General features: G+C 40.8%; 1 protein-coding gene across 3 annotated transcripts in view; it reads left to right on the top strand.

The window, feature by feature from the left end:
• The window catches only part of Aff3 (AF4/FMR2 family member 3), a 471,135-nt gene that overhangs the window by 301,486 nt on the left and 144,866 nt on the right, over positions 1 to 24,783 (top strand). For all 3 annotated transcript variants that reach the window (XM_040729442.1, XM_040729441.1, XM_040729440.1), the window contains 2 exons: positions 3,483 to 3,563; positions 14,801 to 14,837. In XM_040729442.1, the coding sequence (XP_040585376.1) occupies positions 3,483 to 3,563; positions 14,801 to 14,837 (118 nt within the window). The remainder of the gene's footprint in view (positions 1 to 3,482; positions 3,564 to 14,800; positions 14,838 to 24,783) is intronic.

The raw sequence follows: 24,783 nt of genomic DNA, 5'->3' as shown, positions 1-24,783 counted from the left end.
AACACAAAACATTCAAGGACTAGGGAGACTGGTCAACAAGAAGGAATGAGAAGAAAGAAGCTAGAGAGTGGAGGTGATGAGGTCACAGGAACTGAGATAACTTGGGCATAGCTTCATGAAGAAATGTACATTCAAGAGAATCTAATGAACTCGGCCATTGGAAGGACCCTTATCAGAGCTGATTCTGATGATAAGGTCTTGGAAATAGGAAGGTGGGTTGTGAGTTCATCAGATACATTTCATTATTAAGCTGCATACACCATATTCTGTAGTTTTCCATTTATGTGTACATGTGTGTGAGTTGCAGCAAAATATGATTAAATGATACCTTTTAAAAACAGCAAGAAAAGTGGCTATTAGTGTGAAATATAGAAATAAAGAAAGGCTGGAGGAGAGGTCAAGACTGTTCGCCAGTCTTAAGGGGAAAAGCCAGGGAAGAAGGACAAAGTTACAGGGAAGATGACAGGCTCTAGATCTCAGGAAGAGGAGAGGACGACAAGGTAGAGGGGCAGGTTGGGGCCACCAGTGAGGAAGGCGATTGGCTTGATTGTCATGAGGATTTGTCTTAAAGTACAGTGACACCCAGTAGCTGCTGGTTGTTTCAAAGACATAATAGGGAAGAGTTGGTTGATAGAAAGTGAGAACCAAAAGGCTCAAGGAGAATCAGAGAACACCAGAGCAGTGGCTGAGAAAACTTGGAAAGGGCAAAAGACTAGAGCCAAGGCAAAGACTTCCCTAGCTAGTTAGAGGTCCTGGACTTAGGAAGTCAATGTCTCATGTGCGTTTTTCCCTAGCTGCCACGCAGATCAGAGATACCAGAATGAATATTTTATATAACAGTTACAGTGGACCTGAGTGGTTCACACCCTTGGGGAGGATCTTAGAGAAGTCAGCTAAGCTGTCTGTTAGCTGATTAGTGTTAGGTATTGTATTTAAAGAAAATATGGACTGGAGTGAGTTTTAGGTAGGAAAAATTGTCCTACTCTGAATCTCCTTGGGACAGACTGGAGAGAACCACGAATCTCACTCTTTAAAAAAAAGTTTGATTTTTCAGAGTTACATTCAAAGGTATGGAGCACCTCTGATATGGTCACAGATCATGTCGAGAAGGTGGTGTGAGATGCTTGGCGGCTGCTACAAGATTGTTCTTCAAAGCCAGCAGAGGGGTCTTAGAAAGGTAGACGGGGAAGAAGGCAGCTCGGGAGGGAGCCGCTGGTCTCTTTAAAGGACCAGGGTAGAGAGGATTGTGGAGATGCCCTCTAATAAAGGAAAGAGTTGAGGGTGCAAAAAAGAACTACAATGCAGATGAGGACAGCAAGCCAAGTGGAAGGGACATCTGCCTCTGTGGCTGTTGTTTGTGAGGCCGGGGGGAGGATGAACTGAAGAGTGTGTGGATGGGTAAATGGGATGGAGGTGGAGGGGGAAGGAAGACAGGGAAGATCGCAAGCCTAACTGATAAGGGAAGAAGTGGTGATTGTAAACACTCTTGGGGCTGACACACTAACTTGGCGACTCAGGAGATTGAGCCCTGTGCCTGGCCACAGGAACTCTTCAGTACATGTTATGCAGGGAATGAGCAGGTAGTCAGGGATCAGGATACAAAGGATCCTACACTTAGGGGTCCCAGCTTAGTGCTTTCTTAAAGCTTGTTTGCTACCTCTGCCTTGAATAAACTGTGTAATAAATTCATTTCTGAAAGTGCCACTTGTGAGAAGTTATTTGTAGAAAATGTCCCAAGAAAGTTCAATCATTTACAGTTCATTAACCTTTCTTGTCACTTACTTCTAAATAGCTGTAAGGACACAAGTCATCTTTGGGGTTTTATAACAGTCAAGCGGAAAACTTACATGCGCATATATAACATGCCAGTGTATAAACAGAGCATACAGTCATTGGAAGGACGTTAACATAAACATGTTGGTGTGTACATACAAGTCTGATGTTTTTCATGAATAGTTCATACTGTTTTATCTCTTTTGACCCCTAAAGATTGCCTAGTCTAAACTGTGTGAATAAAACACTGATTGCAAAGAAAGCTATTAAGTAATTGTGGTGGCCTTAGGGACACATCAGACAGTCCATAATGGAGAAAAAGGAAAAACAGGTCAAGTATTTGTAATTGATGACCATCTTCCTTTGTGAAAGATTTGACACCACTTTATCCTAGCCAGTAATTTAAGTGAAAAAGAAAAATGAGAAACTTGTGAAAAATAAAACAGAGATAGTGAACTACAGAAGAGCCAAGTGGTAGAAGGCACCTGCTAAGGGAAGTGAAGAAAACCCATTTGTATCTTAGTAGCTTTCTTACCTGAGGAGCAGATATCTAGGTGAGATCTGATCACTTCCCCCAAGTGGCCCACTCATGAACATGATGAGCTAATCCTTCATCCTGGGGATGAAGTCAGTTGCCACCTGGAGCACAAACCCAGCAGTCCTACTTCCTCAGAGGAGAGGTGGGATAAGACATGGACATGGGGTCACTTGGTGAAGGAGAAAGGGACATGTGGAAAGCTTACTGCTAAACCTTCCAGTCTGTGGCACATGTGTCATTGGGGGAGATGGTGGAGGTCCCTTAAATCCTGTCTGGGTTGTTTAGAATTCTCACCCTCCCTTGGCTCTTGTGTGAATTCTGCCCCGTCTGAGGTTATGCACAAGAGGGTTACTAGGGGAAAGAACCCTCGGACCCTCTTGATTTCCCACCCTGAAGGATCCTTTCTCAACACCTTGCCTGCCAATGGTTGGAACCAGTCAGTCTCTCCAACAGAGCAAATGTCTTCCTTTTCTTTTTAAAACATACTTAGGTTTGAAAGTGAAGGCCAATTAAAAACAGGGTTCAGAACCTGTTTTCAAACTACACTGATTCCCTTGGTCATCAGAAGTCAATTTAATCCCTTAATAAGTTAATGATGGCAGCTGTCTTCTGGATGAGATTGAAGGAAAACACCAAGTGTGAACAATACGACCCCCTCCCTCTCCCATAGCTCTGGGAACAGTGTCCAGGAGCATGGACAGATTACAGCACACAGAGCTCAAGTTGTGATCTTAGTACTGGCTTGTAAAGGTGACACCATTTCTCTCTTCATTTACTCCATGGATGTGGCTCGTCTCTCTCATTTTCCCCCATTTCTTATGAAGACTGCAATGATTTATAGAACTGGTTGGGAATTCCTTCTTTATCTCTGATAGCTTAGACAATTCATCCAAGAAAGAGCACTAAGATTTCAACTGTCTTAAGCACACCTTCAGAAACATCCTGCGTGTTTTGCATAACAACTCGAACCGCTCTTCCTATGGTGTGAAAATGGGACAGTCCTTTCTTTTTAAGGTATTAAGGGAGAGGCTTGGAGTAAAGAACTGGTCATTCTAGGAAACACTTCATAAAAATAAGTTTCAAATCTCTGTTTTAAAAATTCCCCCTGCATGCTTTTGCAGTTGAGTCTCTATTTGAAAATACTGTTGTTTTTATTTAAACCCACCTTTAGGAGATGACCTGGCTTCCTCCACTCTCTGCTATTCAAGCTCCTGGCAAAGTGGAACCAAGCAAGTTTCCATTCCCAAATAAGGTGAGCACTAGAAAGGAACCCATTGCTGTGCGGACGCTTGTCACGGACAGTGTATTGGCCCTTTGGCATCTCTTCCCCTATTAGCATTCCTGCCGGAAGCATGAGGTTCTGGCCTTCAATGGTTTGTAAGCATGTATGTGTTCACGGAGGTGGGTATCAAGCTTGTGACCTCACATTTCCATATTCTGCAAATTCCTGATCTTTAATACAGTTCCTCCTGTTGTGGTGACCCCCAACCATAAAATTATTTTCGTTGCTAATTCGTAACTGTAATTTTGCTACTGCTATGAATCTCAATGTAAATATCTGTGTTTTCCGATGGTCTTGGGTAACCTGTGAAAGGATCGTTCCACCCGCAGCTTGAGAACCACTGATCTAAGTGTCTGTTAGATCAAAAAACATCTTGCAATCATCTCACATATTCTTTGAGATCCTGTGCCCCTCACCCCTACCCACACCCCAGAAAGCTGTTTTTAGTGGTTAATCTTAAAAGGGATGCCTTAGAATTAGAGGTGTGTAGTATTTAATTTTTCTAGCTACCCTTTTATAGCATACAGTTTCCTAAGATTTAAAAGGGATGTCTATATCTTCTAAAGGAATACAGCCACAAGACACACTTAAAGTATATCTGAGTCCTATAAGCTTTCCCTGACTTCCCTAGCATGTAACTGACATATATCTCAGTGCTCACTATCAAATATCAAATTGTACAGCTAGAAAGAAAGTAGGAAACTCAGTGACATCCCCAGCCAGTCTGTTTTCTACAGAAATACCACATTCTAGAGTGAATCATTGAAATAATCGTTCATTGCTTTACTAAAATGATAAGTTTCTGTTCTAAGAATTAGGCTTTTGCTGCACTCTCTCCCTCTCCTTCCCTCTTTCTTTCCTTCCTCCCTCCCTTCCTTCCTATATCCCTCCCTCCCTCCCTCCATTTCTCCCTTCCATCCTTCTTTCAGGTTCAGGGCCTCACACCTGCTAGGCAGGCACTCCCCCACTGAGCCACAACCCCAGCCTCCTAAGAGCTGATTATATTTCCCTTAACAGGGTGTACTTGGAAGACCTCCTGAGTGACTGTGGACAGTAGCAAAATATTGGGTAGTGTGGATTTGCCTTGATTTATTTACTCCATTCATAGTGTTAGACAGATTGTTTATGATCTGTTACTGCAGACACCAGTGCCACAAAGCACCCTTTGTGAATGTCCCTTTGTGTGCCTGCCGTTGACTGTCCCCAGTGAGGACAGAAATTATGATATGGAGCCACTGGAAACCACATTTACACTTGGCTGTGTTTCAGGAAGTCTTTTTATGGTTCTTAGCCAATGATTAATACTATCCAAGGTTTTATCATTGTGCCTGTATGATGGATGAAAAGTTGATATCTCATTGTTTTAATTTGCATTTCCCCAATTACTTCTAGCTTTAGCAATGACTATTTTTCCTTTGTGGATTGCCCATTCACATCCATTGCCACTTCATAAAAATGATTTGTAGCAACTTCTTTTATCTTATTCATTTGTCTAGTGCATATAATGGGATCATTTTGTAACTTTATTTATGTTCCTTTTATCTAGAAAAGTGTTTAATTTTTCTGTCACAGGGAAGAAAATCCTCCCTTTCCCAACATATTAACAATGGTCTCTGTTCTAATTTTAACATGTTTTTTAGCTTGAAATATGTGGATGGTGGGAGTTGGGACTATAGCTGTCATCTTTGTAGCAGTTAGTAAATTACTGTACCACTGTGAACACGTTAACCCATTTTTCTCCCAGGAATTTGAAATGCCCCCATGTGTCAACATTTGAATTTAATTTAGGCCTTACTATTCTCTCTCTCTCTCTCTCTCTCTCTCTCTCTCTCTCTCTCTCTCTCTCTCTCTCTCTCTCTCTCTCACACACACACACACACACACACACACACACACACTCTCTCTCTCTCTCTCTCTCTCTCTCTCTCTTACTTCTCAATAACATGTAAATCATGTCAACTAAGCTGGGCATAGTAAGACTCCTGTAGTCCACCCACTTAAAGGATGAGGCAGAAGATCTCCTGAGCCCAGAATTTCAAAGACTAGCTTTTACAACATAGCAAGACCCTGTGTCAAAAAAAAAAAAAAGAGTTTTTCTGTCAAGGACAGACAGTGAACAGTCCAGGCTTCACTGACAACACCTAATAAAGAGAGCATCATGTCACCAGTGGAACCTAAGCTAGTTGTCTTTGAAACGCTCAGGCTTCGGGATGAACAGTTTCTGTAATGCGTGTTTCTAGTGTCATCTTGCCATGCTTAGAAGAAAATGAGAAACTGTCACAATCTACGCATAATCTAACCTGAGTCCATGGCTACCCAGAATACAATCAGACAAGCCTTGCTTTTTTTAATTGTTTGTTTGTTTTGGTGACAGGGTTTCTGGCTGACCTGGACTCACACTGTAGACACACTGGCTTTGAACTCACTGAGATCCACCTGTTACTACCTCCTGAGTGCTAGGCTTTCTTTTTTTTTTTCCTTTTATTAAATTTTTTCATTTATTTTACATCCCAACCACAGTTTCCCCTCCCTCCTCTCTTCCTGCTCACTCCCCCCACCTCCTGTCTATTGCCCTATCCGCTCCTCCTCTGTTCAGAAAGGGGCAGGCCTCCCATGGGAGTCAACAGAGCATGGAATATCACCTTGCAGCAGGACCGCACTCCTCTCCCTGCATCAAGGCTGGGCGAGGCACCCCTGCATGGAGAATAGGTTCCAAAAAAGAGTGCTGAGCTTTCTTAAATATACACATCTATGTCATAATTGTGATACAAGTGGGCACATCCTTAGCATATTTTTGTTGTTACTGTCCCAAAATGTGTTGTCTTGTTTCATAAAAATATATAAGTAGGAGTTTAACTCCTGAGGTGATACTGGGACTTTAAACTGTTAATACAAAAATTTCATTTTGATAGCATTATTGAATTATAGTTAGCAAATGAAAATATAGTAACAGGGACAGTAAAGTGATTCAACAGGTAAAAGTACTTATTGACAAGGCCTGATTCCCTAAGATCAACCCCTGGAATCTACATGGTGGAAATAGAGAATGTGGCTCAAAACTTGACTTTTGATCTCCAAAGGCACACTCTGACATATGTGTACATGTATGTGTATGCATGTGCACACATACATACACACACGATCTGCCTTCTTAACAAATTTTAAGTGTATGATACAATCAATATAATACTAACCAGACTTTTATTTCTGGTATATTATGCTCCATTATCATTCATAAAATCACATATGACATGTATACATGTGTGGCACATATATATACATAAATATATCAGATACATGGTACAATTTATATAATGTCTACTATGTATATGTGCATTAGTGTATATAAGTATATATGTGTGTGTGCTAAATGAAATAAGCCAAAATAGAAAGAAAACTACTGTATTGTTACTTATGATTCTACTTGTGTGTAGAATCTAATATAGAAACTTACAGAAGCTAAGGGTAAAATGGCGATTTCTGAGACCTGGAGTGGCCATGGAAACACAAGGCACAAAGTGCATTTATGTTAACAAATGAACAGGTTTCAGTGATCTAACATATTATGATACAGCTGTGAAAAATCCACATTTAAAAAAAATAGCTAGAAGCCAGCCATTGGTGGCACACACCTTTAATCCCAGCACTCGGGAGGCAGAGGCAGGCCTGATCTGCAGAGCAAGTTCCAGGACAGCGTCCAAAACAATACAGAGAAACCGTGTCTTCGAAAAACAAAAACAAAAACAAAAAAATAGTTAGAACTTATCTAATTTGTTTTCACTGAAAAAAAAAAACTATTATTTATTGAAGAGTAAGAGAATTTCAAACGTGAATGCAAACTACCCTATTTAGGACCACTGTCAGGGTTGCATGGAACTCACCTCTAGTTTGTTTGTTTGTCTGTCTGTCTGTCTGTTTTGAATCCCTGAGCAAGAGCATGTAAATGATTTATGGTCCAGGAGTATGGGTGGTCTTACTCACACCTTGTCTCAAACAGCTTCGCTGAGAATACTGATCGATGTCTTGTACAGGTGAATTGAGGCTGCTTCCTGCTTCAGCTGTACCTCCGCCACACACTTGGTCAGGCCCACTGACATTAAATCAGGCTCTGGTCAAGGCTCTGCTCCTTAGGAAGTCTCTAAAGACAGCTTCATGTCTTCCTTTGCCTGCTTCTGGAAGCTTCCTTGCTAAGGGCTCCTTTCACTCTGACCTCTGCTTGTCTTGGCTTCTCAGGCTTCCTCTAGCCTCCTTCTTGTCTTATCGGGAACCTTGAAATGATACTTGGCTTCCCTGAATAAGCCCCTACTTTAGAATCATTTGCTGAACTACATCTGTAGCAGTCTTTTTCACATGTGAGGTGGCATGTCTGCAGGGCCGTGGAATTAGCGTCATCACCGTTTCTGAGGGTGCAGGATTCTGCCTATTACAAACATAGTTACTAGTGTTCACAATGGAGTGCACTGCTTCTGGACGTGGTGCTGGGGTAAGTCCACAGCCTCGCACGTGGAGGCAGGTGCTTCCCCACTGGCTGTGCTGGCTGCCAATCCTAGAGTGCCTCTCCCTGTACCCTTATCTCAGCTAATTAATATCCTGGCAGCTGGACAGTGCCGCTGATTGATTAGACTATTAATGTTTGGATTATTGAGCTAGAACTGTTTATGGAATTTGAGGGGCAAAAAATCTTCGAAATGACTAATAAATAATGGAATTAAACCCTTATTAAGATTAAGGGTGTCATTTGCTCTCAAAAAAGGAAAAGTCGATTTTACTGCACGTTCTGAGTTTCCAGTGTCACTAATTTAATTAGCTAAACACACTTCTGAGAATTTCTGCATTTTGTCTAAGTATTAAAAGATATATACTAGGGCAAAGTCAGTTGATAATGAACTTGGCTTTTGTTTCTGTCCTCTGGGGACTTGGTTTGAAGTCACAGTTCCCTAGGCAAACAATGCCCAGCATTTCTGCCTCATTCTTCAAATCTCAAAAGTAATTGGATTTGGTAAAGAAAACAATGCCTGGCTCCTGTAAATTGGCTGCCATTCATTACCAGGTATTTCAGCCAAGAGAGAAGAAAATGAGTTCGCTCTGCCCCTTCCCCCTCATTTTGCAGGAGTCTCGTAAGTTGAAATGAAAATGAAGAGCTGCAAAGTGCAGTACGCTTTCCGTTCTGGATAGGGATGCACATCTAAACCCAGGGGCATCTTGGGAGCATTTTACATGGTCTGGAGTGATGAATCTGGTGGATCAGCCCTCATCTGGAACTATTCTTGTCGAGTGGTTTTCAAAGCCTTATGCAGCATTCCAACATCATTACAGAAATGAGAATTGACTGCCTTCCTCCTAATTCACCAAAAAGGAGAATGAGAGCTAGCAAGTGTGAAAGGAGGTGACTGCAGTTGGAAGGTTTATCACACATCCCCTCTGGGTCGCTGGCACGGCTCACAACTCCAAATGAATATTTGCACTAAAGCTTCATGATTCACATTACCTCAGAAAGAAACATTCAAATTAACTATTAATTATACTTTATCAGCTTGAGTCTTATAGACGCAGAATGAATGGAAACAGGCTGCTTGGGGCCAGCAAAGATGCCTCAGCAGGCAACGACACTCACTGCCAAGCCTGAGGACCCGAGTTCTATCCCCATGAATGGCACTATAGAAGAGAACTGATTCATGCAAGCTGTCCTCTGACCTACACACACACACACACACACACACACACACACACACAGTACACCTCATTTTTAAAAGCAATAAAATGTTTAAAAAAGAAATGTCCACACCATACCAGTATGAGTACTACCTTCTTCCAAAATCATAGCTGAAAAACCTCATATTTCATTGATCTACAACTCATTTCAAGAGACCTATAATTGGTTTTGATTTTACAGTTGGTGATGTCTTACAGCTAATTACAAAGGTTTCCTTGCATGGTAGTTAGATTAGTTCCTTTCTGAATACTGTGATCATAAATACCAGAAACAAGTTAAGGGGGAGCAGGCTCATTTAGGCTCACAGTCTCAGAGGATTCCGTCCATCATGGAGGGAAGGGCCTGTTGAGCAGAGCAGATCATATCATAGTTGCTGGGAGCAGAGGAAAGATATTCCCAATAGACATGCTCAGTGGCCTACTTCCTCCAGCTAGACCCTACCTCCTACCCACCACCGTTTGCTAATAATTCCACCTTGTTGTTCATCTGTCAAGGGATTAATGCCTCCACAAGTGAGAGCCTCATGGTCTAAATATCCCTGGAAATGCTTCAAAGACATGGCCATCGATGTGTTTCGCTAATCTCTTAGGTGCTTCTCAGTCCAATCAAGTTGATAATTAAAGTTGAGCATCACAGTGGTGTATGAGCTGATGTGGCCTCATTCGATTTGAATGATATGGTACATTCTATGAAATATGTTGTTCATTACAGTACTTCAGCAATAGGTTCTCTTGGACACCAGTGTGCCTAGTTATTTCTATCTTGAGAAAAATTACAATCTTTTATTCATGAGTTAAATACCACTTTTTAAAGGTTTCAGGATTCCCAAGATGCCAAATAATAGTAGTGGTGTTGGAACATCAAAACATGTTCTCAGCTGTAGTCGTTCTTTAACCTTAGGAGGGCTGATTCTCCCATCATGTGCTTGATTATCAGAATAACACATTTAAAGTGTGACCCTGACAAGGCGGAAACAACACATATATGCATTTATTTCTCAATATAGTGTTCTTTGTTAAAAATCTTGTACTTGAAAATAAAGCAAAGAAACAACCGAGTCTCCCTGAGCATCAGAAAGGTCTCAGAGAGCAAGACACCCTTGAATTACAGAAGCCAGTGAGACATATGTCCTAAGAGGGAGCTTGCATGGGAGACACAGATTGGGCACTCACACAGCCCCTTACCATCACTTTCAGGGTTAGGGTTAGATCCATTCCTATGCTCCCTCCACCCTCAACTCACTGGCATAGTCTTCAAGTCTCCTGACAGAGAAAGGTCAGGGAGGAGGTGGAAATGACAATGCCCGGCAAGGACTGGCACTCTCCAGGCATCTGCTAACAGAAGGTAATCATGAGGGAAGAGACAGCCTTTAAGATGGGAGCTACAAGCATGCTGGTGTCTGGGCAGTTGGCGTGAACATAAAAATGAGGACTTCAGCTTCTGGACCCTTTGGAGGAAGCAATTATCTCCCTCTGCTATGACCTAGCCTGGCACGGGTTTCCTGAAGAAGGAACAGTCTGCACACTGGGATGGCCTCTGGCACTTCACAGCTAACTGGACAGGGAAGGGTGGCAGATAGTTTATCAGGGTTAAGACAGCTTCCTGTGTTTTCTTAAAGAAACTAATGCCTCCAAGAACAGACTAATGATATGCTGGCCAGCTGTCGTTAAGAATAATGATAAGGGCTGGAGATATGTCTCTGGGTAAAAGTGCTTGCTGTGCAAATCTGATGACCTGATTTTAGATCTCTAGATCCCACGTAAAAAACCAAATCAGTATCAAGCATCGTAACCCCAGCACTTGTAGGACAAGACAGAAAGTGAGACAAGGATCCTTACAGAAACTCATGGGCCAGCCAGCCTGGCATGTGTAGTACAGTAATACAAAGAAGAGAAACCTGCCTCAAACAAGGCTGAAGGTGAGAACAGACTCCCAGAGTTTGTTAACACACACACTGAAAAGAAAGAATGAAATTTCATTTCTACCCAGAGAATGGCGATCTGGGAATATTGGAGTTTAATGAGTTAGTATTTTCTGAGCTAATATCTGGTAGTCAGTGCACCACCCAGTAGACATCAAAGTCTAAGTTTATTTGGTTTCTTAGTATCTTTTCTATACAAGATGTCCTTGGTAATTTATGTTAAGCATATTCTGCTTATCTTTCTCTCCCCCATGAAAAATAAAACAATAAGTCACTGGGCATTGGTGGTACAAGTCTTTAATCCCAGCACTCGGGAGGCAGAGGCAGGCGGATCTCTGTGAGTTCGAGGCCAGCCTGGTCTACAGAGTGAGTTCCAGATCAGCCTCCAAAGCCACAGAGAAACCCTGTCTCGAAAAACCAAAAAAATCAAAAAAGAAACAATATGTCATTAATCAGAGGGGTTTGTCAACTAAAATGTGATCTTCTGGGATGTAGGAATAAAGATTCGGGTCAGCTGTGAGCTCCTCCTGCTTCTTTTCTTAAGAAGAGTGGATATCAATACCTATTAAGGGATTCAGGATACATCACCAAGCAGACGTTCTACTCCCATTAGTGTGGGCAGACAATCAGAAAAGGCCTTCCTGCTCTGTTTTTAGAAGAACAAGTGAGTGCTGAAATCTGCGCCAGTTACCATCCTTGTCCATTGATGGCGAGTCTCCCCCGCCTAGAGTCACAGCCTACACACGGCACAGAGAAACTGACTGGAGCTAAAAATGTTTTCTACAAATTAAAGCTAAAACAAACTTGTGTCCCTATATAGACTCCAAATTAATTGGAAAAGAAAAGCACACCAACCCATCTGGACCCTTTCACTGTGAACTTTTTTGTTGTTGTTAACAGAATCTACCCAAAGTAGGCCAAAGTTATTTTGCAGATTAGTTTTCAACCCATCACTTAGTAGGTTATGTAGCTAGGTGGTAGTGGTGCATACCTTTAATCCCAGAACTCAGGAGGCAGAGGCAGGTGGATCTCTGTAAGTTCCAGGCCAGCCTGGTCTACAAAGCTAGTTAGTTCAAGGACAGGCTCCAAAGCTACAGAGAAACCCTGTGTCAAAAAAAGAAAATTTAAAAAAAAAGGAGTGGTTTATTTATTTCATCTTCGCACAGTAGTTTTCCAAAAACTGAGTTTCAGAGTAAGAACTAAACTTGTTCCTCTTCTGAAGGCAAATAGCCCATTATTACTTATAAAGGTTCCTTGGACTTCTGTGTAACTCAGGCTACACAGCCACCCAGTAGCCTGGCTCGTTTTATGCTATTCCAGAGAGGTTGCTTTCTAAAATAGACATTATTGCTTGGGTTTAAATGTCACTGGTCCTATTAAATGATTCCCCTGCCTGATAGCAACTACCTTTCTAGAGCAAAATTCTGTAGGAACACATCAAGTCATATATTAGTAGTTAATTCCATTTCACTAGGTTTTTTATTCTACATATCAGGATTATATAGGAGTTTTAGATTTTATGTACTATTACACATTCATTTTATTTACACTCTTACCATCTCAGTTCATTCTTCTATAACTCATCCTTATATTTTATGTTATAAAACAATTTTGCAAAGAAAGAAAAATTTAAGTTTTCAAGAGAGATGTTCGTATTTCATTTAAATACAAATATAATCAAATTCAGTCTCTATTTACCTGAGTAGTAACTAAATCTAATATACACAGTAATACTGGGTTTATGCCCTTGCAGGTAAATGCTGCAAATAATGACCTTTGTGTCCATCACAATGAGATAACCACAGTTGCTCAGTGGAGTGCGTCCAGTCAAGATGGGGCTGGCAGCCCTCATCTGTAGAGGTATTAGAAGTAGGGCACAGTCAGAGGCAAATGAATTAGGTTCAAAGACATTAATGGAATGTATCAGTGACTAAATCAGGGAACTAAAGTCATAAATTTCATAGACGAAAACACAAGGTTATATCTCCATAACCTTGGGTTCACTGATAGATTCTAAGATGCAACCTCCAAAGTATGAACAACAAAAGAAAAACTAAATAAATATAAAAATGTGAAAGCTTTGTGTGTCTGAGGACTTTATCAGCTGTAGGAAAAGGACTAGAAAATGGGGGAGATGATTGGCAGACCATATATCTGGTAAGGGTGTAGTATCAACTGTGTGAGGAACTCTTTTAATTCAGTAACAAAACAGGTAAATAGCTACATTAAATGATGAACTACTTGAATAGGTATTTGTTCAAAAATGAAAATAGCCAGCTAGGCAGTGGTGGTGCAGCCTTTAATCCTAGCACTCAGGAGGCAGAGGCAGATCTCTGTGAGTTTGAGGCCCGCCTGGTCTACAGAGTGAGTTCCAGGACAGGCTCCAAAGCTACACAGAGAAACCCTGTCTCAAAAAAAAAAAAAAAGCCATCAACTGTGTAGAGAAATGCCTAACATCTTTAGTTTTCAGGTAAATACAAATAAAAGGTACAATGAGATACCACTCTGTACATACAAAGATGACCATAAAAAGAAAATCACCGAAAATAGCAAGTGCTGGCGAGCATGTTGAAAGACTGGTGGCTTTATCCATTTCTGGTAGAAATGAAATTGTTCTGCCACCACGGTTAACAGTTTGCGCTCCTCAAAAAGTTTAGAAAGAGTTTCATAAGACCCTAAATTCCACCTCTGGGTATGTACAGAAAAGGATTTAAAACAGAAACTGTGTATGTCCCGGCATATGCGTGTCAGTAGCAGCACGGCTCACAGATTATAGACACCACACACTTGTCAGCAGGTGCATGCACAAAATATCATCTTATATATCCAATAGTATTCACCCATGAAAACGAACCATAGCACATACCTATAATCCTAGCATTAAGAAGCCTGAAGCAGGAGGTTTATGAGTTCCAGGCCAGCACAGATTGTATAGTGAGACCTTGCCAAAGAGAGGGGAGAAGAAGAAAGGAAAATGGGGGAGTGAGGGGTGGAAGAGATGGCTACTGATACCAGCTCCAACAAGAAGGAACTTCCAGTGCAGCACTCTAACTGGAGAAGCCAGACTCAATGGTTACAGGTTATATATGATTCTATGTATGTGGGATACCAGAACAGGAAAGTCTGAAAACACAGATGGAAATGAGTACGTCACTAGGAGCTGAGGGGACAGGGAAGGGGGTGTGTGGGAGATGCTGCTTGAATAAAGGGTGTAAGGGACTTGATGTTTGAGTGATGGGATGCCACCAACGTAGAGGTGGCAGTCACCCCATACCATGGAAGTACCACAAACCACACAGTTTCTTGTTTCCGAATGTTTATTTTGAATGATGTGAATTATCTCCTCAATGAAGCATAACAAAAATTCAATAATGAAAAATGACTGCAATCATCAGCTGCACTTCCAGAACTTCTTAACAAGCACACCCGTGTAAATGTTTCTCGTGACAATAGCTGGTAGAGTTTTGAGTGGAGGCTTGGTTCTGAACCGTGACTAATAATACCACGTATTCAGTTTTGGTTTGGAAAATGAAAATAAGAGAATTAATTGATATTTCTTGTTTTTTTTTTCAGGACTCCCAACTTGTATCCTCTGGACACAATAATCCAAGTAAGAACGTCCCTCTAAAGCTTTCTGTGGAGATGGGGGAGGGAATGATGAGCAGCGGATTTCAAAGATGTCACCAGGAAACAAAATCAAGGGAGAAAGAGAGAGCGAGCCTTTTTTCAGGCACTGCCTACATGTGTGATACGGTTCTTGATGATCCGAGTGTGGATGTCTAAGGGGGAGGAGGTCAAAGCATAAAGTAGTACATGTCAAAGGAATTCCAGAAGGAAAGAGCATTGGTCCCTACTATATGTGAAGGAAACACATTAAAAGGCAAGTAACGAGATGCCTAAATTAAAAGAAAATGAACAGGCAAAGAAACGCAATCAGAAGACTTCACAATAAATGGCCATAGACTCCATGAAGGAAACTCAGACTTGCTAAGTATGCTGTGCCTTCTTCCAGAAATAGGCAGCTGGGGCTGGACAGCAAGTGGTCCCCTTATTGAATCAGTAGTTGATGAAGTTCATGGGCTCCGTCACCAGAGAGGGAGCATTCTGTGGAGAAGAGTTTTAATCCTCTTCCTGGACCCTACAAATTGGTACTAACGTTGTCTGGGGCATTAAAAATGCATAAGCTGCCCTGCTGTGTCCTAAGAGCAAACTCATAAAGTCAAGGCTTTGTCGGTTTCACGAGCAGCCAGTGAGCTGGGAACAGAACAGCCTTGGCTAGTTACAAAGCTCTGTGGGAAGATAAAAAAAAATCACTGAGCTGGTAGAGGTGCCTGCGGAGGTGAGGCTCATCCACTGGACATCGGCAGGGCAGGAGAGTTTGGAAGAGAAGATGTTCACACAGTGTGCTGGGAAGTGCCATAAAATTCATGGGCAGATAGAGAAAGGTCAACTGGGGGAGTGATGGCACTCTGGCACAGGGCTTTCTGTGGGCACTGGTGAGGCGTCTCTGTAATTCTTCTGTGACAAGTTCTCTGTTTAATCAACTTCTATTTTTTAATATTAGAATATTAAATATGTTACTGTGTGTCCGTGTACGAAAACACATGGTATGTGCCTGCCTTTTATAGGTTGGGAGAACACTTGCTCTGGTGGTGGGTTGATCTTACTTCCTCCTCACCCATTTGGAATCCTCACTCAGTGACTAGGACTCTGTAGGAATGGGACCAAATTAGCAGCAGGTGACATCTGGCGAACAGAAAGATGGGCCCCTGCTGAAAAACAGCCCTGAGCAGTCAAATTATTAACTCAGACAGAAAAAGGAACAACAAAGAGTGTGTGCTGGTGTAGGGACGAGCCCTTGGGAGCCCAGGAGAACAGGCATGGATTGTCATGATGTACAACTGGAATGTTCCACCCGTCACCCTAAATCCCCATCCTAGCTAGTGTGTACATAGGTTTTTTTTTCCATTTGGTTTTCCTTTTTAAAAGAAAAAAAAAACACCAAAATCACAGTAATATTTGCTTAAGAGATGAACAGTTGACTAGCTCTCCTTCTAGAGAGAAACAAAGTAGACTCTTAAGATGGTGTCTGATCTGGAGTGGGCAAAATTCATTGCTGGAAAGGGGGCAGCTTCTCAGTAAGATGACTAACCAAGAATTCTCCCCATGCAAAGTGAGATATCTCCTCCTTTGTTAGGGAGCAAAAGGAGGTTCTGGGCTCCCAGCCCACCTCTTCTCTTGTGAAGTTCCAGCAAACACACCCTCTCCTCTCACAGATCAGCCCCTCACACCCCCACAAGGCATAGGTGTTCTAGAAAATTCCATCAGTGTTCTGATGTGGAAATCAACACCTCACTTGAGTTAGCCAGCCCATTGTGCAAACCTGTGAGCATCCGTAAGAGGCCCGACCCAGAAGGAATCCACATCACTGGAGGTAAGGAAAAGCAGGGGTGCAAGTGTAGACAGTCGGCAGAGAGGCCTGTAATTAATTGTGGGAAGTAAAAGAGACGTGAAAAACAAGTGTTTGCTGATCACGTGACCTTAAGAATTGAAAATATCATCGATAAAGTAAAAAAAATTTAGTAGACTTCCTTAAAGCAATAATTAAAACCCCAAATCTGGCATATACAATTGAAACATTTTTGTTTTTATGATAAAAAGACCAAAGGAGGCTAACATAAACAGAAAACCAGAACAGCAGCATCAAGGTCCAGTTGATAGGAGTGCCAGAAAAAAAGTCAAAAATTAAACAATCCTCAAAACAAATAGCATCCCCAAGAAAATAACCAACATACAATCTGGAAAACACTTTATACAAAAGAAAAAATAGCTATACGCAGGACCAAGTAAAATCAGAATTCTGGTGTTTGAATTATGAAATCCAGAATGTTTGTTAAATTCCAAAAGAGATAGAAGACAAGATGAAAATATAGTAGCGAACAAGAATATTTGAAGAAATTCTAAGACACATTTATATAAATAAGAAATAGAAATTAAATTTCCTTGGTAAAGTTTAATATTACATTTGACATTTTTGGAAAAAAACTAATGAATCAGAAAACTGAACTTAAGAAGTACAAAGAAGACCAAAAGAACATGAAGTCTCAGAGCACAGGGATGAGGCAGGAAAGAATTCCCAAACTAGGTGGGACAGGGCCAGTAGTAAAGGACTTGACCATGAGAATTACCCAAAGGGAAAGCCAGCCCAAAGGTGCATGGTACCCCAGTAACACCGACATGGCAAATGGAAAGAAGCCCACGTATATACCTTACTGCAAGACATGGAGGACGAAAAGCTTCAAAACACCCTTTAATAAATTGTGTTTATAAGAAAGAAAGAAAACCCCTCCAGCTGACCTCAAATAGCAGCAGTGGAAATCAACAGACAGAGGAGTTATAACCTCAGTTAGCTGAGGGAACATAATTATCAATTAAAAATGGAGGGGGCTGGAAAGATAGCTTCACAGTGAAGGGTGGGTTTTTCTCTTGCAGAGGACTAGAGTTCGATCCCAGCTCACAACCACATGTAGTCACAGATCCAAGAGATTTAGCACACTCCTCTGGCTTTCTTGTGAGGCCATACACATATACATAAGTAAATACTACCTTTTTATTTTAAAAACTAGGTGATTGAAGACAAAATTAGATGAAATGAATGTTATTGTAATATATGTTATATTATAATTGACTACTTTTAGAACTTATATGTTTTATATAAAAATTCCATATACATAGCCTAAACCAAAAAAAAAGATGGCACAGTCATTTTGAAAGTGAAATAGTTTTACACAGTGGTAAAACCGTACTGGCTGCTTCTCACCAGGAATTCCACCAGGCACAGGGAGAAATAACTTTGAGCTGGCACCCTCTTTTGGGCAATCCAGTAGGAAGGGCAACCGTTCCCCACTCACCATAACCTTCATGTCAAAACTTGGCAACAATCATACAAGAAAGAAAAGTTGTAACTAATCTTATTAATGATCCCGATGCACTTGCTATTTAAATCTAGCAATGTGTAAAATACATTTCAAAGTATAAGAGGTAAGAAATCCTATTTGTTGTAGTAATTCAAAATCAGATTCTGTTTCAAATACTGATGCAATTCACCATAATAATATGAAAAGAGAAAATGTGTTTAATCCAAGACAATGAGAAAAATAATTGATAAAATTCTATATATGTAATTCAGGGAGAAAAAAAATGTCTTAGCAAGTTAGGAATTGAAGACCAACTCATTTCCATGAACAGTTGCCCATGTCTAAAAAGAAGAACTTTCTGCTGCTTCATGTTAGTGTTTTTCAGACCCTGTAAAGCTTAGGCAAAGGCACCAGTTCAAGGCTGACCTCTCAGGATAGAATCTTGGTCACAGCTGTAAACTAGGGAAAAGGAAGGTGTGGTGTTCCTTAGGGTGAAAATGTCAGAACTCATTTCCCCAAATGATATAATCATACATCAATATCAATACATAGATAGAACACTGAAAAACACCACAGATGAATTAATTAGAATTGTACTCACAATCAGTTGCATTCTTATTAAAAAAGAAAAATCACAGCTAAAAAATCTGACATTGGCATAAAAATATATAACTTATTAAGCAATGAATCTGAAAAGTATATAAGAAAGTGATGGGGAAAATTACAAACTCTCAAGGAATATTACAGATGGCCTAAATGAATGGAGTGATTAATACCAGTTTCAGGCATTAGAACAATGTTGTAAAGATTATCATTCTCTATACATTGAACTGTAGATTCAGTACAATGCCATTCAAACTTCAACTATTTGTAGAGATAGAGAAGTTGGCAAGCTGGGCCTCTAATTTATATGATAGAGAAAAATATGAGAATGGTGAATAGATACATGAAAAAGAAGGAAGTTTGAACCTTGTCTTCACCAGTGTTGAAACAACCAAAGCTACATCAGTAAGGTAGCTGGAGACTGGCAGAGTGATAGAGCATGAATACATTGGAACTGGAGTCCTGCTAACACAGCAGGTCAGTGTGCAGAGCCGGCGTCTTGTGCTAGAATGCTTGGGATGGGAAACTGTAGTTGGTAATTTTTTACTCTTTTGGCTCTGCTCTGTGTGGGCCTGCCACCCAGCTCCCAAATAAATACACAGAGTCTTTTTCTTTCTGATAAATGCCCAGCCTTAGCATAGCATAACTTTTCTTAAGTTTTCCCATTTGCCTTTTGTCTCCGGGCTTTTATCTCTATTCTATATAACATTCTTTACTTCTTACTCCATGATTTGCTGTGTAGCTAGGTGGCTGTCCCTTGATGTCCCCCTCTCTTTCTCCTTTTCTCCTCGATCCTCCTCCCATTTATTCTCTCTGCCTGCCAGCCCCGCCTATCCCTCTCCTGCTTAGCTATTGGCTGTTCAGCTCTTTATAAGATCAAGTAGGAGTTTTAGACAGGCAAAGTAACACAGCTTCACAGAGTTAAACAAATGCAACATAAAATAATACAACACATCTTCGCATCATTAAACAAATGCTCTACAGCAAAAAACAAATGTAACACATCTTAAAATAATTCTAAATAGGAAACAATGAGATTACCTCTCATCTTGAACCAGGTATAAAAATTGCCTCAATATTTTTAAGAGACCAGTAAAAATGTGCTTTTAGAAGATGGTAATATAATGTCTTGTTCGTGTCTTCAATAAGGACGTCTAAGGAAACTGTTTGCAAATATCATTTTATTAAAGTGAAAAACATAGTTCTGTCAAAAAATACCAAGGAAGCCAGGTATTGGTGGCACACACCTTTAATCCCAGCACTCGGGAGGCAGAGGCAGGTGGATCTCTGTGAGTTCGAGGCCAGCCTGGTCTACAGAGTGAGTGCCAGGATAGGCTCCAAAGCTACACAGAGAAACCCTGTCTCAAAACAAACAAACAAAAAAAAAATACCAGGGAAAATAGTAAATGGCTAGCACTAGAATGTTTTATTATTTAGGCTTTTAATTTGTGTTTGTAGTGGTTTAAAAAGTCATCATTGTATTGGGACAACAAAGCACTGCATTAAATCAATACTGAATTTTAGGAAATGACACAAAAGAACCAGTACAAAGTCTGGAATCTCATTGGTTCTCAGAGACATGCAGACATCACAGTGACATTTCATTCCACAATGTGGTATTCCCCAAAGGATTGTAAGTCTGCATTTGCCATTTTGGGACATAGGAAGCCCTGCAGCACAGAGTTCCTGATGCTCTGTGGGGAAAGGTATGCATGAACATTTGCAAATGCATGGTTCATATGGGTCAAATCGAAATGCCCCTTACAAGGAGTCCGATCAGGAGCTCACAGTATTCTTCTGTAGCAAGATGCTGCAGCACTGAACCAACACAGTGCTGTGTGCATCCTGACAATTGAATCTGAAAAGCCTGTTCTTGAGTGTCAGAAATAAGTCTCATTAGAATGGGTAGCAGCCCGACTCCATTCGTATAACATATAAAAACAACAGTGACAGAGAATGTATTCCTGGGTGGTGAGATCCATCCAGAAAGAAAGGGAAGGTATAACTGGAATCCACTTTCTAGGTAGCTTGTAGAAAGGCAGGAAGGAGAATGCAGTCCACAGGGCCCACTGGGGACGCGCTAGATTACTTGTGAATGTTTATTTCCAGCCTGGAAGGTGTTCTCATAGTCCATTTTAATTTTTTAAAACTGCCATACACATCAATTACATGTGCATTTAATGTGCATTAAAGGTACATACCGTCTAGTGATCTTTTAGGAAAGGCCTGTCCTTGACTTAGGAAAATCTAACACATAGAATGATGAAATGTAAGAGTGAGAATCATCGGGCATAAGTACCAGGAACATTTACATTTTTCATATGAGGAATGCTTCCTTGTGCAGGAGTCAGCTCTTACTCCTTGTTGGTTAGCATCTAATATTTGTATTACGCTGTAAGTGCTCATTATTGGTTTACAGTTTCTCTAATTGACCAATAAGCAAATACAATGATTAAGTCGTTAACTAAATTAATATTAGTGTGATGTCATTAATGGTATGGTTTGACGGTGTGAAAAGAAAGATACACTTACTTAGAGTTGAAAAAGGATTGAAGGGAAAGACGTGTGAGTGAGGTTCCTCTCTTTCCATTGCATATAAACAGAAGTTGGGGGCTTCAGACATTACGAGCACTTCCTCTGTTCCCAGCGCCCACATAGCAGTTTACAACTGCTTTACTGTAGTTCCCAATGATCTGATGCCCCCTTCTGGTCCCTGTAGGCACTGCACTCTTTTGGTTCACAGATATGCAAGCAGGCAAAACATCCATGTGCATTAAACAAAAATACATAATTATTTTTCAAAAGAAATAGATTATTCTCTGTTCTCTCTTCAGGACATATGAATTTTTCACTTCTTAGTGTGAGAAATGAAAGATTAAACGTACTTAAAAGTTATAAATACAGCCCCTCCTTTAGAAGGTGGCTTATATTATTTGAAAAAAAAGTTATAAATACATATTAGAAATGCTAGAAGTAACAATTGAACCAGTGAAAATTGTGGAGGGACAGTTTATTACAGTAATGAGAATAGATATTATCTAACATATATATATACATATATATAAACTAGTATTTTTAGAGTAATAATTGAAGGGTAGCAAATTAAAGACAAAAATGAATGAATTTATTGCTTTTTTCTATGCTTTAATTCTCTTTGACCATGAACATGAATTACCTGTGATACACTTGTGAAAAAAAATCACAGCATAGACAGATTTTCTTTTGTGGAAAAAAATCAGCATAATCATGTCTATCTGGAGGACCTTTTCTGGTATTTTAGTCATTTCAATAACATCTCAGTTTAAAATTTAATAACAAGGTGTAGTTGCTTATAATCTTATTAGAAACTATGTATCTGCCAGTTTTACTGATTACACTTTTTTTTAATCCTCATGCAGTGTATTTTAATCATTTTCATCTCCCTTCCCCCAAGCAATTCCAGATCCTCCCCTCCTCCATTCCCGCTCAACTTCATGTTCTTCCGTTTCCAAAACTAGAAAGTCAAGATATCAAACCAAAACAACAGAACACAAAAAGTGCTGGACTCACATGTTCAAGCTCTTCTCTGTTGGGGAGATGGCCGCTATGACACAGCAGTGCACGCGGTGTCTCTAAAAGGATGCGGGTTGGATTTGGTTTTTTTTTTTTTTTTTTTTAATCTTAACCTCCACCGGGCAGAGTGCCAGGCACACAGGAGTCCTCAGTTTGTGTAACCAGCTAGAAAGGAAGCTACTGTAAGGTTTGTAGTGGCCTGCTGAGCGATGTAGCTGCTTTGTGCCTCAAAATACATCTGCCCCAGTGGTAGGTGACTGTACCTTAAAAAGTCTAAGCCACCCTCAGCCCTAAAGTCTTTTGCTTTCCATCTTAGTGACAGGGCATTAGAAGACACATGTGAAACCGAAAACACATGTATCATACAAACACAAATGGTGGTGGATGGAATGATGACTAGATGGTAAACTCTGTGAATAAAAATGCTTGTTACTAAGCCTGACGACCAGCACTTAATCCGTGGGATCTACCATAGAACCCAAATGATAGAAGAAAGAACCAGCTCTCACAGATTGTCCTCTGACATTCCTGCCATGACCTTACACACACACAAACACACACACACACACACACACACACACACACACACACACAGTAAATGATAAATAAATAAAATGTAAAAAATGACTTAATATCTTTATATACATTTAGCGTATATACATACACATTTTCACAGATATCTGATCCTTTCTGTGGTTCATTTTCCCCCTTTCTCTCTGTAATTCTATTTCCATATGCAAAGTGAATACCCTGTACCTCTTCTACCTTATTTATTAATGGGCAATGCAGATTCCTTCCCAATGAGACCAGAGTGGTGACACCCAGCGGTCTTCTTTGTGGGGTACAAGTATCCCCTTGCCAACTCTTGGTCCTGAGACTTCGATACCTCACCTTTGTCACTTCCCCTTGAGGCCTGGTGAGGTGGTGACGATTCTTAGTAGCTCAAGCCCTTAAACATTTCAAATTAACTTCAGAAATTGCATCACCTAAATTGTCAAAGATGTTGGGGGTTTAATTTGTTTGTATTTTCCTCCTGAAAGGTAAAAAAAAATGTAATCCCTGTCTCAATCCTGGCCTTGCTTTTCCCCAGAAAGGGTCACTCTCTTTGAATACTGGGGTTGCCAAGCGCACCCACTATCAGACTGCTCCTGTAAATGTCCCTTTTGGCCCTGTGTTACCCCTCCTATTGGCCTGAACCTATTCTGTTTTCCCTGTTGCCACAACATAGTGCTGCTAAGAGCAGAGATAATGAACTGCAGCTTTGTCCCCATACTGAAGCCAGCCCAGGATGCCTCCAGCCCCCAAATCCCATGTGCAATCCAACCTGGGTTCTCTCGGCCTGTGGGATACTTGGCAGCATTATTGGTCAAGGTAAAACATTTACTCAGACATCCAATCAAGGTCTTCCTTTGTCTTATAATGAGTCCTTGGTCTCTGACGTGAACTGTTGGAAATGTTTCCTGTCTGGTACTGCTGAGCCTGTTTGATATCCTCCATTGTAATGGTGTCTTGGTATAACTGCTGACAGCTGTTCCTGGGGAAATGTGACCCACTTCTCCAAACTCAGGGGAGGGGGAGGAGAGTCAATGTGTATGAGAAGAATTAGACCCTTGTTTAGTTTTGTCTTGCATAATACAGGTGCTGTGACTGTATTTTGGGACTGTGGCAGGAATGGTGGTGGTTCTGGGAAAATTATTCTGGAAAGGATTAAATTAGTTTATTTTCTAGGCCGCTTGACCAGACCTTATGTGTCTCTTAAGTGAGCATACCACAGTTTTGCCCAGGGTATTAGAGCAAGCATCACTTGTGTTTGCTTTCATTTCAACATGGTTTCACCTGGGTCAGGAACCTAACTAGTCCAGGTGGTATCAACATAGGTGTTGTGGCTTTTGTTTTCTTTCCTTTGTATGGGTTTGGGACTGAGTGGCTGTCTCTTGTGAGTGTTCTGGCACAATGTAGACTTGCAGCAGAGTCATATCTGAGATTGATGTATACAACTGACCTCCCTTCCTCACAGTTGTTTAATCTCCTGCAAGAAAATACAAAGTGGGCTTTGGAGCTCAGTTAGGATGGTTTCTTTTGGAATATGTTCATTGTGTAATCCAGGAGGTCATTCCCAAAATGATTATGACCACCAGCCAGTGTTGGAATAGAATTAGCGAAGGGGCTGAGCAGAAGCAGAGGGTCCCGGAAGGTGTCAGGCCTGAATTGAAGTCTATAGCAAAGGTTAGCTGCTGCCACTGGGCTCAACTCCTGTAGCTCGGAACTTTCTACTGGTTTTGTTCAGCTGTTGGCACTGCAGAGCCTTCAGTAGTAGCCATAGCACAAACAGCTTTTTTCCTTCCATTGCCACAAAGCCTTAGGAGCTCCTTACAAAGTGAGGGTGCACATTTCAAACCACAGTTGGCTCAGGATTAAGTATTACCTTATGCCTGTTGTGAAAAGAATTTGGACTGCTTCCAAACTCCTAAAACTAAATCCCCA

The sequence above is a fragment of the Mesocricetus auratus genome, unplaced genomic scaffold (genome assembly GCF_017639785.1).
Source record: "Mesocricetus auratus isolate SY011 unplaced genomic scaffold, BCM_Maur_2.0 Super-Scaffold_100021, whole genome shotgun sequence".
Lineage (NCBI taxonomy): Eukaryota > Metazoa > Chordata > Mammalia > Rodentia > Cricetidae > Mesocricetus > Mesocricetus auratus.
Note: the sequence above shows the minus strand (reverse complement) of the source record. Positions and strands in the feature narration are given on the sequence as shown.